Source organism: Macrosteles quadrilineatus, unplaced genomic scaffold (genome assembly GCF_028750875.1).
Source record: "Macrosteles quadrilineatus isolate MER2022 unplaced genomic scaffold, UCM_ALF_1.0 Scaffold_1__1_contigs__length_201487025, whole genome shotgun sequence".
Lineage (NCBI taxonomy): Eukaryota > Metazoa > Arthropoda > Insecta > Hemiptera > Cicadellidae > Macrosteles > Macrosteles quadrilineatus.
Window position 1 is genome coordinate 154,348,673 of NW_026542594.1, and position 19,512 is coordinate 154,368,184.

General features: G+C 35.3%; 1 protein-coding gene across 1 annotated transcript; it reads left to right on the forward strand.

Moving 5' to 3' along the window:
• Positions 1-1,852: 1,852 nt before the first annotated feature.
• On the forward strand, positions 1,853-19,316 carry LOC128987843 (protein arginine N-methyltransferase 1-like). Its single transcript, XM_054408887.1, has 5 exons — positions 1,853-1,959; positions 12,317-12,564; positions 12,967-13,202; positions 15,961-16,198; positions 17,146-19,316. Exons 2-5 carry the CDS (start codon positions 12,337-12,339, stop codon positions 17,527-17,529), a joined length of 1,086 nt encoding a protein of 361 aa, XP_054264862.1. The 5' UTR covers positions 1,853-1,959; positions 12,317-12,336; the 3' UTR covers positions 17,530-19,316.
• The last annotated feature ends 196 nt before the right edge of the window (positions 19,317-19,512 follow it).

A 19,512-nucleotide genomic window follows, 5' to 3' on the forward strand; every position in this document is an offset into this window, starting at 1 on the left:
GATATGAATAAGTACCTAGCCAACGGCCGCCTTTAACTCCAGTCCCTCAGGCCACGGAATTCGAAGTTGCAACGTCGCAAGTGGTGTTGTAACAGCTGATTTTTTTGGAAGCAGCTAATGGTATTTTTTGTGTATTTACGAAAGATTGGTTACTGGACTATGACAATATTGAATCTGCTTAAAAATGTACAGATATAGATTTTGTTTCGGTTTTCAATTCTGTATGTTTTTATTTCAGTATTTTAATAAATTTATGTTCATAAATCAATAAAGTGCGAATTAATGAGCTGATGTCACTATTCTGCCGTGTTATCTTATGGGACGTCTGTCACTAAACAACACCACTTGCGACGTTGCCAATTCTACCAGGCCACGTCCTGTAGAAAGGTGGCCGTGACCTAGCCGTCATCAATCCCCTCCACCAATGACATAAATTTCGTGTTTAAAAGTCGAAGTTTCGTGTTTTAAAGTCGAAATTTCATAATTTGAAAGTCGAAATTTCAAGTTTAAAAACTTAAAGTTTAAAACACGAAGTTGCGTAGAAATCTCCCTTTCTCTATGGCCCTTTAGCGCCGTCGTCGTACTACTGGGACTCAACGATCTTATTACCAAAGGGTGGGCAGATTTTCCCATCCTTGTTAGTCATTTAGTCAGTCGTGACGTCATCGTTGATGCGATGCAGTTATCGTACTGGTATCGCATAGCTCCACAAGTCAATAGTCGATATCGAATACCCCTAATTTACTTTACTTGAGAATCGCTGAAACGAAACGCTTCCATCTTCTTTCTTCTTTCTCGAATCTTGCTTGGTTAGGTTCAGGACTCTAGATTCTCGTTCTTTGGTTCTTTCTTTGTTTTTGTTTGGTTGGATTGCATGTAATGTCGACAAGCGTAACGAAAGAAAATTTGTTAATCGTGTTTTCAGATATAACTCACTAGTTTAATTTTTAATTTATACCCGTACTTAACTTACGAGAAGTTGTTTTCTGGATAGGCCTAGGCCTAGTTTAACTTAAATTATACATTTTTATATTTATATGACTTAAGTATTAACTTAGGCCTAAGTTAGGCCTATTAGAGGATTTTAAATGGAGGCAACAGAAGATAATAATGATGGTGATCAAGTGGAATCGAAATTACACTTTGTCAATACATACGACCAATTTTCTATTAAAATTGCAAGAAACCGAAGTATCTACGTATAGCAAATTTGTTTGCAGGCGTGCTTGTAAGCAGGATTTTGGCCATAACCTGTATAATACTATAATAGCTTCAAGTTCTTGTTTATCTTTTACTTGGTCACAAGCCGAGTCCAACTTGGTTATAAGCTCGATCCTTATTACCGATAATACAATTAGATTTGCATATGAGCGGTAAATTTAATTTACAGACCGTTCTATAACTTTAGTTTAAAAGCGTTTTCTACTGTGACTATCACAATCATACTTCATATTCATAGATTGTAGAGAAACAACCTAAACCTACATTAATAACAACCTACAACCATAACCATCAACCATGATGTTATGTTAACGAATTCGACGCGAATAACGATCAAATATCGATAGACGATCTTTAGAACTACATCGACTTCCCGAATCGATCGAATCAACGTGACGTCACGACTGACTAACAAGGATGGGAAAATCTGCCCACCTTACCAAAGCTGCGTTGTTGACCAGCATAGCTGGATCTTCTTGGCTACTCCACTCCACTCCAACCGTGTGCGTGAGTAGTGTGAGTGAGGATGAGGAGGGACTGAGAGGGAGTCCAAACTGAACTCCAATACTCCAAAACCAAACTCAAAGCGAGCGAGAGCGAAAGTGCGAGTTGAGTGAGCCAACACTCCAACAGCCAGTGAACGACGAGCGTGAGGTTGAGGCCGTTCCGTTGAAGACTTCCGTAATTCCGATTTCATTTCGGCGATTTCCAAATTCGTTGTCTTCACAAATTAGATAAGTAAGTTTAACGTTGATTTCCTCATTATCTTACTACTAATCTTAATTGGGTATCTTAATAATAATGTTTTCTACAAAGCTATTATATGATTATAAAATGTTAACATGATAGTCGACATATTTAGTAAAAAAATGTGGTTTGACTGGTTTGAGGTTATGCCTACTTACTTAATGCACAGCAGTCTTGGTGTTGCGTTTTTATCCTTCATTAGGGAAAAAAATATTTGAATATGTTACTCTTGGTTTACATTAGCCTATATTTTTGTGCCTTGGTCTAGGACTATGATTGCACTTTGTTGACAAACGCAATCTTAAGTTCTAAAACCTCAAGTCTACAAATCAATCACTCTAGGCTATCTTTCATCCATTTAAATTATTTGCTCCAGCCAAATTTCGTCAAGAGTGTAAATAAATAACGTTCCTAAGAAAACAAAATGATTGAGTTACAATTAAGTTAACTAGGCTAAGTCTAAGCTAATTTATCCTAGGCCTAGGCCTAGCCTTGGTGAAAAAGGAGGATAAAGGGAAGTCGCTCCCATGAGAAACGTATAAAGTCGTTCTTTTTCATCGGGTTATTTGGGCTTTAGGTACTTTGGTATTATCCGGAGGCCACTCCTATACAGCCCGCTGCGGTGGTTATGTTAGGTTGTGTTATTATAAATAAGTATGTAGGACTTTCCTCGTTTCGTTATGAATCGAACGATACCAGATGAGCCATACTTTCACACGCCAAATCCCGTCCAAGCAGGCCAAGGTCAGGTCTTTGACCGGAGCGCGCGCATCACCTGTCACCGCCTGTATCTGGGGTATATTTGGCGAGCGAAAGTAAGACTCATCTAGCATCGTCCGATTCATAACAAAACGAGGAAAGTCCTACAAACATATTTATGATAACATAGCTGCTGCAGCTCGCTGTTTAACTAGGCCTACTTGGTGGAGTATAGCCCGGTGGCGACACATTCAACTCAATCCTCGCCGACATCGCTGCCTTCTGGGAGGCAGAACTTGCCGCTAATCGTAAAATCATGTAAAATTTGGACAGTAGGCTAAGTCAATTAAAGTATGTTCTTTCCAATTATGTAGTTATTTTTGGTCTCTGGTAAAAAAATCCCTCTATAATAAGTGGCCTCCGGATAGTATCAAAGTACCGGGCTTTAAGTTATTATTCAGCCAAATAACCAAGAAAATGGACCTTCCTTACACCGTTCCTAGGAACGGTAGGTATATCTGACATCTCGCCAGTTGCGTTTCACAGTGTTAGTGTGGAAGTCGTTAGGATCCTTGAAGTGCAAGCATCGCACGTATCCAGAGGCACCAAGAACGACTTCAAACCTCATCCCAAATGTAACCTTGTCGATTTCCACAACAACTGTGTTTGGCCCCTTGAGCTTCTCCAAGCACTAGTTGGCGTGGTGAAGGAAGGACTTCTCGATAGAACAAGAACCAGTCTGTGTTGTTGCGACGCAGTTCTTGGTGATATTGCTGTTTCCCGGGGGTTTTAGCCACTGATGGGAGGCAACTAACTTAGTCCGACAATAATCCTCATCAAAATACAAATGTTGGCAAGGAGCATGTTCTTCAACTCTGTACGCTTCCAGTTGCAACTCGTAGGCTTGCATTCTTGAGTTAAATGCTTGGTTGCACCGGAAAAGCAATGTTTCCGAGATAAGAAAACATTTGCGCCCACATTTCTCGCACTTCGTCACATTGCTGAGAACTCTGCCATAGGTACTCAAGAAGACCCAGCTCCTCATCTTCACTCGAACAGTCAAAGTGACTCAACATATACATATTCAATGGACCAGTCACCCCCTTGGTGTCGTTCATTGATAACTACCGACACAAGAAGTCAATGCTAAAGATTAACATAGTCAGGGTTGTTCCACCGTCATTCCCCCCTCCCTGGGATGTACCACAGTTGTAAACGTACCAACGTCGTATACAGTCGTAAACGACGTTGACTTTTCACTCAACACACTCTTTACATTTAACACTTTTACACCCACTGACATATTACATTAAGTCCAGGGTCTGCGCCTGCACCTGGCCTTGATGGTATCTCGGTCTTTGTTCTTAAGGAAAAATCCACTCTTTATCAGCTACCTATCTGATAGGTTACGCAGACTGTCTCACTCGGCAAAGTGTCAAGCGATGTTTTGCCAGTGGAGTGGTGGCTTGGTCCAGGGATTGAATCTTGGCCCTGTTCTGTTCTTCATGTACATCAATAATATTTGGAGCCTTTCTTAAAAATGGGAGAAATTTGGGAGTAGGTTACTTAAATTGATCCGAAAAAATACCATTCTTTAAACACTGATTTATAATAAGAGATAAGGGTTCGGAGATTATGTCAGCAGCAGATTTGATCAGTTTAATTGGGATTTCATCCCCAGCCCACTGACATTTTGTTCTTTAGATAAAGGATGACCTTTTTTATTTCATCTTTATTAGTGAGGCTAAGATTGCACAATGTGACCCCACCATATCACTACGGTATGATTTTACAGACGAATGAACACCATTGACTTAATTCAGCCTTCTTTACATTCAGATTAATTACTGTATTACGGAAAAAAACTGTTATAAAAAGTTTAGGTACATTATCAGGATTATCAACAGTGGTTTGGTTTGTATAATCTTTTAAAATAATTTTGTCTTTGTGGGTATGGTTTAAGCCAAGTTCATTGTTAACAATTTGCCAAGCTGCTTTAGGCTTGTTTTCAGATTTTCTAATAAGGTTATTATTCCTAATTTGCCACCAGGTTGAAGTTCGTTCGCTACGCTCACTCACTTTTGGTTGCAAATTAGCTGCTGTCATAAATAAAAAAAAAAATAATAGTGCTGCACCCTGTTGTTAAACCCATTAACTTTTTAATGCTATTGAACATCACAGAATCAAATTGTTTAGTTGAACCAGCTGTTAAGATTCTTTAATCTATATATTTAATACGCAGTTGTAACACTGTTTTCTCAGTAATTACTGGACCGATCTACAAGATTTATGTCTCAAATTAAAGGGGATAATGCATAGATTTGCCGAACTTCATTAGAATTTACGTTTTTTCTAAGGGCTACGACCTACAGCCCTTTAAAGGTCGAGTCAACACAATTCTTATTGAAGAATATAATACACAGTTAATAAATTATTCGTCAGCTGTTTAATGTTTGTAAGACATTTGTTATTATTTTTATAACCTCACTTTCAGTATGCAATTATTAAACTTGGAGTTTCTGTTTATAAACACACGATTTTGATCAAGGAAAGTGTATTTGTTAACTTATTTTTGAAATGTTTTAGTTTTCCTGCAAAGTGATCTGAAGGAAAGTGGTAATTGAGTTTAAGATTGAGTATGGAATGTGAAATAATACCCATAGTAGGGAACGGAAACTTATTATTTTGATCAATATAATTTATTCTCTACGGCCATCAGAATAATCATAGGGAAATCCGCTTGCAAGTTGTACATATAATTGCTAATGAGTGGGAAACATACAAACATTTTATAGTAGGGGACGAATCTTACTCAAGATCAGTGTTAGACGTTCAGTGGTACCAAACTTTACCTTCTCGAGATGGCGAGTACGCTGGGATACGTGGAACTACAATATATCAGTGAATTTTTTTTTTTCAAGTAGGCTACACAGGGAAGTTGCTTGAGAAACTGTGACTTACCATTCGGTTCTGGCGACGAAGTATTTTACTTGATGTTTAATGGCAATGTTGACTCGGGTCATTATAGCGTCATAAAACTTTATCATTAACCCCAGGGCGTGAAAAGTACAAAAAGAAAAAGAAAAGGTAATCATTAACCGGGCGTAAAGAGACATACCGAACAGAAAAATGTAGAGAACCATCGAACTAAAAAGGTAAAGAGCAGTGTTGGTGTTAAATGTGCTCTGGAAGTCCCTAAAAAAAATACAAACTCTTTTGAATTGGGGTCGTTATATTGGATTTGTCACTACTTCAAATCTATGAATTTTGAGTCAGAACAGACTAACTGGGACACAAAAATGTTTTAGTTTTCCTGCAAAGTGATCTGAAGGAAAGTGGTAAATGAGTTTAAGTTTGAGTATGGAATGTGAAATAATACCCATAGTAGGGGACGGAAACTTATTGTTTTTATCAATATAATTTATTCTCTATAGCCACCAGAACAATCGTAGGGAAATCCGCTTGCAAGTTGTACAGATAATTGCTAATGATTGATAAACATACAAACATTTTATCGTAAGTGATTAATCTTACTCAAGATCAGTGTTCGACGTCCAAATTTTACCTTCTCGGGATGGCGAGTACGCTGGGATATTTGGAACTACAATTTATCAGTGAACTATACCCTAACTATATTTTTTCGAGTAGGCCTACACAGGGAAGTTGCTTGAGAAACTGTAACTTACGATTTCGGTTCTGGCGAAGAAGTATCTGACTTGATGTTCAGTGGCAATATTGACTCGGGTCATTAGCCATATCGTTATAAAACTTTATCATTAACCCCAGGATGTGAAAAGTACAAAAAGAAAAAGAAAAGGTAATCATTAACCGGGCGTAAAGAGACATACAGAACGAAAAAAACATGTAGAGAACCATGGAACTAAAAAGGTAAAGAGCAGTGATGGTGTTAAATGTGCTCTGGAAGTCCCTTCTAAAAAATACCAATTTTTTTGAATTGGGGTCGTTAGATTGGATTTGTCAGTACTGCAAATCTATGAATTTTGAGTCAGAACAGACTAACTGGGACACAATTTGTCCTTATGTTGTCACAAGGGGAAGGTAAAATGAACTCCTTATCAACATTTTGAGTTTATGGAAAATCTTATCAACAGCGACTATAAGAAAAGTATTAAGGGTCAAAAGAGACAAAAAACTATTTGAGTAAAATAGCCTATAATACAAATCTGCATTTGAAATGGCCAGTTCTAAGTCTCACTTGAATAGTTGAATCAACATCTTTCTGGTAGTGGTAGTCTTCATAGTTTTAAGATCCACGACTCCTTTTCCATCACATTGGACCGTTAATACCCTCTAACATTGAACAAAGTATGCCCAACTTTATATATACGACGTAAACACAGCTTTTACTCACAGTATGGGTCAAAGATTCGTGAAATGCGACCAACTGCTGATGCGTGATTTACATGTAGGCTAAGTGACTATCTTTATTCCATACAACAAATGTAATGAAAAAAACGACGAATATAGGAATATACTTGAGAAAATTATCTAAATAGCATATAAATAGCTGCTTATTAGGTTATCAGCATTGCCCAGTTCGTATACTATTTATTTTCAAATGAAACTCGAATTAATATAAAACATTCATTTGGTTAAAATAATATATCGGTTTGATTAACATAAAATAGTTTATACAGGCAAACTATCAGTTCTATTTCATGTAAAAAATCAAACAATCCCTAAATAAAATACAAAGATAAACAGTATTTGTTAATTATTATTTCTTTTAGTGCTGACAATATTCCCGTGGCGGAGCACGGGCGGTTAACTAGTTCCAATTAAATATGAGTAGAGCCTACTCATAAGGTTAAAATGGGAAATTCCAGAGCCACTGGGGCGGAGCCCTTTTGACGGATCTGCACCAAACTTCACACAAACCATCCTTGAATAATGCTTAATAATACCTGAAAGTTTCATTCCAATCAGTCGAGCGGTTTCGGAGTCCATAAAGGACAAAAAAAAAAAAACAAAAACAAAAAAACAAACATACATTGGTATTTATATATATAGATTTTTAAATATACCCTAGTTTTACATAGGATATAAACTCTTGGTTTTTACTAAACTTTGCTTTAAAGTGCAATTCCCGTTTCCTCTTACTAGAAATTCCTATACCTTGAGTCACCCAATTCAAAGTAGATTTATTTCCGGTAGTTTTAACCTTCTTTTAGCGATTTCCCATATAAGGAATAAGCTATTTTACTGTAGTACTCATGGCAGACCTTGACCCGGGACCGATTTACTTTTTTCGTCCCTAGAGGCCAAAAACATGTGTCCGTTACCTGATAACTCGAGCAAAAATGATGCGATTTTGATGAAATTTGGTATTAACGTGTAAACCTACATTTATTCGAACGAGTTTGCGAACCAGCATGATCGGACCATGGAAACGGGGTAGATTAAAAATTCCCATGTTATTCTTATGGAGAATAAGTAAACTGTTGTTGTTTGCTTGTTTATGTCATGAGCTTATTTTGATCACATTTGGAAAATGCATTTATTTCATACTAACGTATGAACTAACGTAGTTTGTACTATCGTGGAAAAAACTCTTTTTTACCCTCCCTGTTGCAGCAAACCTAGGGTACTCGTTAAATTAATGCTATTTAAATAGGGATAACTGTGATATTTTTAAGGAGACATTTTAGTGTAAATACAATTAGGCAAATGGAAATTCGCTTAGTCTGTAGGTTTGCTGCGGCGGTAGTATTTTAGTGATTAAAAATATATATCCGGTTGGAAGATTATAAAAAAAATTTCTCAAAAAACTAGCTGAATTGTAATTTTTATTGGGGTTTAAAGCGGGGTTTAATACAATACGAGAGGTCGTCCAGTGGTCGAAACTCGACCAAAAATATGTAATGTACAGACTTCTCTATTTTCTCCCCACACTGTAAATAAAACATGTGATTTGAGTTTCTTCCATTTGTTTTGATTTTCTGTTTATATTTCGTTGTTATTTCGTAACCAGCATGGCAACCCATAAAATCCATGTTAATTTTTTCAAATTTTTAAACTAATTTTTTGTGCTTATCTTTGAGCCTATTTTAATTTATAAAGGGATTGTGCACACCTACAGGAAAATAGCTTTCTAACGGTATGCGTAGATTTTCCCTACGATGCACACGAGCTGAGAAAAAAGGTTTTAAAGAAACATGCTTGCCTATTAATATATAGATAGATTATTATTAGTGCTCTGTAGATGGTTGCAAAATTCATCGGTTTCTATCAGAGATGATTCTTTTCTTGGAAGAACTAGAAGTAGGCCTATTCTAGAAGTACGGCATCCAATGAATTAATAATATTGTTCTTGATAGCTAGTGTTGCAAACACTCTAATTTCACCGTCGTAATTGAGAAGTGGCTGTACACAGGTTAATATTTTGTCACAATAAATGACTTTCTTATCCCCCTGTGCAGTAAGTAGTCTTTTAGTCAAGTGTCAAGACTACAAAGAAAGGCAAATATTTCAGGGCGCCAAATTTCAAAGGACGAGAAAGTAAAGTTAAGGTGTTTATTGAACGTGAAGGGTTGTTACGAATGAAGGAAAATACCTTTAGACACCTTTAGGTTTATCTGCTTCATATCTCCCTATTACTATTTTTAGCGAATTTCCCGTTTAGGGAATAAGCTATTACTGTAGGTGGCATGGTAAGACCTAGACCTGGTACCAATTAACTTTTTAATTTTGTCCCCAGCGGCCCAAAAAGAAAATCAAATTCTTATTCTTATTGGCGGTTTGGTAAAATTTGTATATGTGTGTATATATAGATACTGTAGGCCTATATACGGTACTCAACGTGTATACAAACTTAAATCAAACTTTGGACGATCACAAAAGCAGGCACTGTTTTTTTCATCCTAATTTTTGTTAGAATACCTTTGACAACTTATGTTAGGATTTGAGGAATTTTCAATTTTATTTTGATATAATTTTTTTGTCCAGGCCTACATTAAATTTTGTTTAAACTAATTCCTCCAACAAATTAATTAAGGTAGGCTTATCAATTTCTTAAATAAAATAGGCTTAAAGGCCTATGGGCCTATTTTCATTAGAAGTTAATTTGGTTAGGGCCTACCTAGTACATTTTTTCAAAGTTTAGGCTGTGGTTTCCTAGACGCGTAATAGATGCGCTGCGGCTTTTGTCCAGGTCCCAAAACGCAGCTGCCGTGAGTGGTTTCCTAGACTGCGTACAATACACATGATTGGTGCGTAACACAAGTTCACGGGAGAGATTACTAGTGGCTACCATGATGTTATATGATGATTTAGATAATGAAATGTATACTTTGGTCAGTTTCGAAGAAGCGTAAGCAGTGAAAAGTACGTGATTAGGAAATGTACGTGGCCCTCGTGGAAGTTTTAACCGTAGTATTAAAGCAAACGTGTCAATTTAAAATGTAAAAAATAAGTTTTAATATACCTAACCTCTCCAGCTTTGCTTTTACTGTTATTATATTTAGGCCTACCTATTCGGAATTTACCGAATTGACGAAATAGTATATTATTTACGAGTATAACTGCAATAAGCATTTCATACTTTTACGCCAGCCCCGTAAGAAGGACGGGTACTCTGCTAGTAATTAATATAGGATTATTATTAAGATATTCAGGGGTTCTTAAAATAATTATGGGGGCTCTTATATTTGGGAGTTGGTGTTGTGCTGGCTTGAAAAGAATATTTGTCAACATTAGGTTTATTTACAAATTACAAATATGTGAGGACAAATTAATTGTAGGGAACATTTAATAAGGGAATTAAATATTAAAATTACACATAATGGGGAAATTAACACTACCTAACGAATGATATGAAATGTAATATTATACAAATTTTAATTGTATGAACGACGTACTTCCATAATATGTCATTTCAAGAGACAAATTCAATTGATTTTTTGTTGTTCTTGGGGAATTTAGCCATCTGGACAACATTTACTTCCAAATCCATTGCACAAGACATGTCTATAACGCAGCGTAACTCAGATTTGACTGCTCTGAGAGCAGTCGGTGAAATACGCAGCTATTGGTGCGCGCGTATTAGATGCGCGCGCATTAGATACGCAGCCTTGGAAATCGCTTACACGAAATTCCATAAGACAAGTGTGCTGCGTCTTAGATGCGCACACACAGCGCATCTATCACGCGTCTAGGAAACCACAGCCTTACCTAAAAATTAATGTTTATATCTTTTGGTTAGCTGATTCAAATGTCTAGTCTACAAATAATATACCTACTACAAAACAATATAAAGACATCACAGGCCTATCCCTGGGAAAAAATATGTGAGGGTCCGATTATTTAAGTAAGGCCCGTTTTTTATAATAAATCTGTAGTTCGCTTGTACGCCGCAACGAGGCTGCTTGCCACCATCGACTACTATACACAGAATAATAGGTATGTGTAATGTATCTGTGTATATTTGATGTCACCACTTACTGGCATCATTTGAGAAAACAATGACACCATTTGCAGTTTTGTTGCTACATGTCGTATGCTTCACTTCGCTGTGTGTTAAAAAAATGTAAACTACTGAATCTCTCATCGCGTATGAGATTATGTCAGTGATACTTTTTTATATCAAGTAACATTACCCGATGCAGACATTCATCGCCAGATGACTAAGGCCATGGCCCTAATGTAATGAGTGAGATGAAAGTGCAGAAATGGGCTATGGAATGTAAAAATGCATGAATTTTTTTTTTTCTTTTGTGGTCTTCTGTGAGAAGTTAACCCAGACTTCTCATAGAAGAAGGCCCACCAGAAACACAATTCCTTATGAAATGAGCGTTTCCACCAACATTTTTTTACTCCCTAGAATATTTCTGCTCTTTCTCCGCTATCATATCAGGGTTGTTCTGATTTCCTTTTGTAAAATAATTCTGTAGTGTTTTTTGGTGGGTTTTTATTTAGGAATCAGTCTAAAGTACTGTAGCAGGGTGACTGATCACAGAGAGTGACAGTTAAAAGGATGACGCTTATTCAACATTCTAACTGTATTAATATATTGACTGGGACCGTGGCGTTGTCCTATAATCCAGCAACTTGGAGGTCACGAATTGTGGATATTTACAGGCGTGCTGCGATACTCCCTGGTGTGGATTAAGGCCTGCTCTAGTGAGTACTTGGACTATTTGCAGTACTATCCTGATAATTAGACAAATTCGCAAATTACAAGGTAAAAATGTGGTTCGGCTTCCACTATAAACTGTAGGTCTCTTAGTTGCTATTGGCTGTTTGGGCTATTAATTAACAGTCCTGTCTAAGGAACATGTCGGCCTTAGTCAGTAACAAGTCTACAAGATCGCGCCACTCTTCATTCCCTCACCTCCATTCATACTTGTCTTAAAATACCTTTGTATGGTCGCCATTGAAATTAAAACCATGTTGCTGTGTATGTTGCAACAGGAGAGATAAGAACAACTATCTCAGAATTTGTAAAAGAAATGTTTGATTTAGTTGGCTCAATTTCTTGATTTACAAGTACCGGTATAAAATGTTGAGTTGGAATTTTATAAAACACAATAACTAGCCTCTCTAGCTACATCAACACTACTATTGGAAATTGTGTTGTTTATGTTTCAGTAGCCTAAGTGTTATTTTGATTTGCCAATTTTGTTTTTTACAGGGACAAATCAGCATTTCAGTATGGAGGTAGAACCCGATTCTGTGCAAAGCAATGGACCTGAAGGAAATTCTATCACAGACAAAACATCTGATATCAAAGAAAACAATGTTAAAGCTGAGGAAATGACTTCTAGAGATTACTACTTTGATTCATATGCACACTTTGGTATTCATGAAGAAATGTTAAAGGATGAAGTGCGGACAAAGACGTACAGAAACTCAATGTATCACAACAAACATCTCTTCAAGGTTAGTGAAAATGTGGCAATAGAGGTGAAAAATGTACTTTAAATAGTCACTGCACAAAATTGCACTTGGATTTAAGAATTGGATTATGATTTTAATAACACAATTTGAGATTTGAAGTTCTTGGATATTTGCCTATCACTAATGTTTAGCAGTAACATCAATGAACCAAACCAAACCACGATTGAAGACACATATAGTTAATTATCAAAAATGTTTGTAGGCAAACTTCTATAGAATGTTATTGAATATCTTAACTTAAACTTATACTGTTGAATTCACATTTTTGTATGATAGGCCTAACACTTTTGTTTTATTACTGTGTATTTTACGAGGATTCTCAATATTCGTTTAAGATTGAAGGTATTATATTGTCCAACATCTAACTTGTCTTTATTGTTTTAGGGTAAGATCGTTCTGGACATTGGCTGTGGAACAGGTATCCTGTCTATGTTTGCAGCCAAAGCTGGGGCATCTAAAGTAATAGGCATTGAATGTTCCAACATTGTTGACTATGCCAAACAAATCGTAGAAGCTAATAACTTATCTGAAGTTGTCACTATTGTCAAAGGAAAAGTGGAAGAGGTCACTTTACCTGATGGCATCACACATGTAGACATAATAATATCAGAATGGATGGGGTAAGTACCTATCACTTTTGAACATCTATAATATTTGTGGCTATTGAACTTAAAACTTGCAACCGTATTAAGCCTAGATGTCTTTCAATCATGCATCTTGAGTATCCCTGTTGACAATATTCTGAAGCAAAAATTAGGTAATTCTAAAAGGCCTCAAACTCATAAACAATTATGAAAAAGTTAAACATTTATTTTGCAACAGCTGTTGTTTATTGTTAAAATGTTTTTGTTTTTAGCGAATTTCCCATATAGGGAATAAGCTATTACCGTAGTACTCATGGTAAGGACCTGGACCCGGAACCGATTTACTTTTTTGTTTTTGGCCAAAAACACCATCCGTTCAAATTCATATACATTTACATCTATTTATATACATTATATATATGGATATATGTGTCCGTTAGCACGATAACTCGAGCAAAAATGATCCGATTTTGATGTAATTTGGTATAAATAAAACCTACATTAATTCAAACGAGTTTGCAAACTAGCATGATCAGACTATGGGAACGGTGTTTTATGGGGTAAAAATTGGGTTTTCCTATTTTTGACCCAAAAACATAAAATTTAGCAATTTATTTCCAAACCATTTTATAGAGCTTAAAAAAAACAAATAATTTAGTATATTGAAGCGTTTATGCCCCTAATGGTTACGGAGAAAATTCCAAAATATTATAAATTTAAAATTTTTATGTTATTCTTATGGAGAATAAGTAAACTGTTGTAGTTTGCTTGTTTATGAACATATTTTTATCAAATTTGGAAAATGCATTTATTTCTTACTAAAGTATTACAATTTTACAAAAAAAAACTTGCTGCGGCAGGGGTATTTTGTTTCTCTTATGATGTACCAGAGTGTTCATTATTCGTTTGTTAGTAAAACATTCTCAATTTTTTTTTTAGATAGTGGTGCATTATTTTATATCTATACAACGTCACCATTAAGTTATCATTGTTGTCAATCACACAGTCGCCCTATTTACCATTAATATAATGTTCATATGTTAAGGGACAAATTGAATTCAAAATATAATAAACAATACCAGCATAGCCTACTTTCTCACATTTAGTGATATTTTATGAAGAAAATCACAAAAATTGCAGTAAATTTTGAACTATAATTTTCACAGCTTTGGGTACTATTAAAATTTTACAAACAAAAAAAACTTGCTGCGGCAGGGGCATTTTTGTTTCTTTTATGATGTTCCAGAGTGTTCAATATTCGTCACCCATGTTATTTTTTATGAAGAAAATCACAAAAATTGCAGTAAATTTTGAACTATGATTTTCACAGCTTTGGGTATCATTTGTTCAGAGCTAAAAAAAATCATTTAAGGGGTTTTTCCTGATAATCAGATTTTCCCGTTTTATTTTATGGAAAAAATCACCAAATTAGAAATAAAAAAGATACCTGAAGATTAGTACTGATTCCATCAACATACCAAATTTAATCAAAATCATACCACAGGTGTAGTTTGCAGCTCTGTACACACACTCAGATGACTTTGAAAATCACCCTTTTCTTGTGTTCAAGGGGACCCAAACCAATGAGGGCCGTTTTTTAAGTAAGGGCCGTTTTTGCGTATGAATCCGTAGTTCGCTTGTACGCCTCAACAAGGCTCCTCGCCACTTACTGGAATCACTTTAAACAGAATTAAACCATTTGCAGCTCTGTATCTGTCATGTACGCTTTGCTGTGGGTTTTTTAAATTGCTTAAACTATTAAATCTTCCACTGCGTTCGAGGTAAGGTCAGTGATACAGCTTTTTACAACAAAACAAAAGTCCGATGCTGACATTCATCCCCAGAAGTGTTTATGACCCTGATGCAATGATAGCGGGGAAAGTGTAGAAATAGGCTGGGGAGTTAAAAAAATGGCTGTTAAAATGTTAATTTCGGAAAGCATTGTGTTTGTGGTGGGTACTCAGACTTCTCACAGGAAAAGGATTTCACTGCAATTTTCACACCCCATAATCCATTTCCGCACATTTCTCTCATTCATTACATTAGGATTATAGCCTTCAGTCATCTGGCGATAAATGTCGGCATCAGATATGTGTCTTTTAACCAAAAAGCGTATCACTGACATTATCTCACACTCACATACGACCTTACAAGTAAACTACAGATTTATACGCAAATATTGCCCTTTAAAAAATTGCCATTGTGTATTTCCGCCCAAAAATAAAAACAATACTTTTTCCCTATTATTCTCTAAATTGTATAGGAAGAGAAAGTAAAAATCATATCATTATTGCTACAGTAGAACCTCTATTTTCCGGGGTAATTGGGGGGAGGGAGACCGCGGATAACTGAAAACTGCAGTAATCCAACATGGCATTAATAAAAGCTTATTACAAACCCATCAATACCCCTAAAACACGTATAGATGGACATTAATGCGATCATTTGCATTTTAATCATCAAATACTATTTATTATCGCACAATCATGATCAGTAACCTTGGCTCAGTTTTATAAAATGTAACGTTTAAGATCACAGCTTAATCCAACTTTTACTCAAACAAAAAAATGTCCAAACACTTAACAGTTATAAATCACTAGAAACGAAACATTAGATAGTCTAATGTGCTACTGCTAGTCACCCCTCCCCCCCCTTCCAAATGAAATGCACAGGTAACTGCAATAAGCAAATTATATACATGCCAACCCCATACAAAGACTAACTATGCTAGTATATATATTTTTATATTCACAAGTTTAGTTTACTTTAGCAGCTGCTATTATATTGTTTTCAGGTACTGCTTGTTCTACGAATCAATGTTGGATACAGTGTTGTATGCTCGAGACAAATGGCTGAGGCCTGACGGCATGCTGTTCCCTGATCGAGCGATGTTATTTGTTTGTGGAATCGAGGACCGTCAGTATAAGGATGAGAAAATCAACTGGTGGGATGATGTTTATGGCTTTGACATGAGTTCTATCCGTAAAGTAGCCATTAGCGAGCCTCTAGTTGATGTTGTAGATCCTAAACAGGTAAGATTTTACTGATTAATTACGTCAAGCTGGAATGTTATCATAGCTTTAGCGTCACAACTCAAAGTTACTAAAAAAACTTGAAGATTTTTTTTTTCAGAATAGAACTTTCAGTTTAATGATATCGTACTTTTACTTATGAGTTCAAAAATTTGTTAGTATTGAAGTCAAACTACCTGAAAAATACATGATGTAATACTCTTAATAACTTGACCTGTAACCTCAATAGTGATGTGGGCCAGGTAAATATCGAAAAGTGTGGGTACTTATAAAAAATATAAACACTAGCAATGTTTTGCATAGTCCATAAGATTCACCATGACAAAATGAGTAAAATATGATGCCCAGAAGGTAGCCTATAGTTTGTGGTATATGGTGGATTAAAAACTAATAAAAACTTGCTAAAATTCATGCACTAAAAAGTGGGTATTTATAATTTTACTACACTGCTTTATTGTAGACGTATAAATTTTCTGAAGGACTATAATATAAAAAATAATACAGTACACTCTTGATAAACTGAGATTGTTGGGACCTCCTCCTGACTACCTCATGTGGTAAAAATAAATCATTTTCCGGAATTGTGCACAGCCAATAAATGAAAGTTGAGCAATTCATTTGGTATTTTAATATGCTTCTCTGATAGTCTGGCCTTTTCACTGTTCTGACCATGGTCTTGGTCCCGTGGGTGGCGGATTAGCCGAGTTGTACTCTAACATTTAGCTGAATATTCATAACAACCTGGGTAAATACCCTGAGTATTTGCCCATTATTATAAGTACTCTGGTATTTTACTTCTCTAAACCATTGTAAGTAATCCTGTATCTGTAAAACAACAAGACCTAGTTGTTTTATTCTTAAGTTCAGTTTAGTTGTATAGCATTTTCAATTCGAATGAATACTGCAGTTTTGACACATTTATTATAAATTTGTATTCTGTTCCTTAGGTTGTGACAAATGCATGTCTGTTGAAAGAAGTGGATTTATATACTGTGACCAAAGAAGATCTAGATTTCAATACACAGTTCAATCTGCAAGTCAGGAGGAATGATTACATCCAAGCTTTGGTGACTTTCTTCACAATGGAATTCACCAAATGCCACAAGCGAATAGGATTTAGCACTGCTCCTGAACAACCTTACACTCACTGGAAACAGACTGTTTTCTACCTAAATGACTACTTGACAGTGAAGAAAAATGAGGAAATCTATGGAAGTTTTGCGATGAAACCCAATCAACGAAACAATCGTGACTTGGATTTCACCATAGAGATTGATTTCAAAGGAGAGCTGTGTGAGGTTCATGAATCCAACAAATACAGGATGCGCTAAGAAACCCATATCTCTAAGTTTGGATTTTCTGGTCATGTGCAAAACAGACTACACAATACTATTAGTCTGTTAATTGTCCAACTTTGTCGGTTGTGATAAAAAGATTAGCCGTCTAAAGTATTGCTTTTTAAGTTATAAACCTCATAAAAGTAGAATATGGGGAAAGAGATTTTCATTTTTCGTTGTAACTGTATGTTTTTTATATCAACCATTTAGTTTTATATCCAGTGAATTATTTTCAAATGCCGTGCATTTTAAGGAAATGTTAAAAAAAGAAGATAAATATACACCTGGTTTACATTTTTAACAACAAAAACCTATTAATTTTACCCTGTTGAATAAAAGGGACAACACATAGTTAAATATGTATAATGGCATTGCCTGCCTTGTGAATTTTGCATTTTTGTGGTGAGCACTTTGAGAACTCAGACTTTTTAAACGATAAAGTAAACCCATATTGGTACATATATTAACCACCAACGATTTGATTTGCTGATTCGTAAATCATTAGTACAGATAATATTCCGCATTTTGGATTGTTTGTTAGTATATTATGTGAACACTTTTCTTCAAAGGACTAGGATCTTGAGCTTATATTTTATTTCTTCATAGCAATCAATATCATAAACCTCTGATGACAATGATTGAAAATGATATGCTTATGTTTAATTTATTCTTACTATTAGGCCTAACTACTTTTTGTGCAACCCATATTAGTTAACTATACATCCTGCAATTTTGTTTAGATTTAGACTAACAATGTTTTGAGTACAATATTAAATTTTCTGTTAAATTTTACATCGTCAATCTGGCCGGGAAGATTGTGAATGCGTTAAACAATCTCTGGGTTAAACAATTTAAAATTTTGTTTTTTGAAGGACTTGCAGGTTAAGTTAAATTTAATCTCCATAAAAATCGCTTTGTCTTCGACGTGTTAACTAATTAGTTAACATTCAGTCGGTACACATTATCGTTGTTAATTTGTCTTAAAATTTACCTCCTACATGATATTCCTGTACAATTCATACAGCCCTGCACTACATCAATAATCATGAATAGCTAGGATTTGGTTTTTTGTTAGTTATGTCATAGTCTTTAGTTATAACATCAAGTTTCAAAATGTAACACTTCCTTTTTTAAATTATACATGCAGTATAATAAACAAGAGTTTCCAATTTAATGGATTTTATTTTTATCATAGTAGATCCTGAACAAAAAAGAAACTATGTTCATCCAACTAAATTCATCACAGATCATCACTCTCTTACCACCATCTCTTATTGATTATCTACTCATCATGAGTTGAGAGTTAATAATTAAGTTTGCGATAAATTGAACACCAATTTGTTTTGTCCACTATTTTGGAACCTGGAATATAATTACAGTTTATAAAATATGTATATAAACTGCCTTTTGCATTTCATAAAAGATGGCACCAAGTGTATGCCAAGATGCAGTAATGGTATTATCCTTCTCTAATTATGTCATATTCATTCTTATTGCATTTAATTTTGATGTGTGATAAAATGATTGGTACTAAAAATCAGCAACAGTTGACGAAAAGGCAAACTAAGGCAAGGATTGTACAAACACTTTATACAAAGAGTGCTGTTAAGTCTATTGTCTCTAGTCCTTGGTTATTTTGTGAAAGTTAACATTTTTTACTGTAAGTAAAATAACATCAACAGTGGGAATTTTTAACTTTTCTTAGTCGTAAATGTTGCCTGTGATTGCTACCTAATTGATAAAAAGAACCATTTCTTAGTAAATGCAGTTTTACTTGTTCATCCCTTGAGTTTTATTTTCCATCAACTGAAAAAACCTTATGAGAAGAATAGTTCAAAATGCTATGAACGTTCTTATAAGTTTCCTTATAACATATTTTGATGGAAAATGTGTGACTGCTGTCGCAACATGAATCCAACTTAAGTACTGTAGGGAAATGGGCCAGTGAGTTACTTGCCACAGAATGAGATTGCTGAG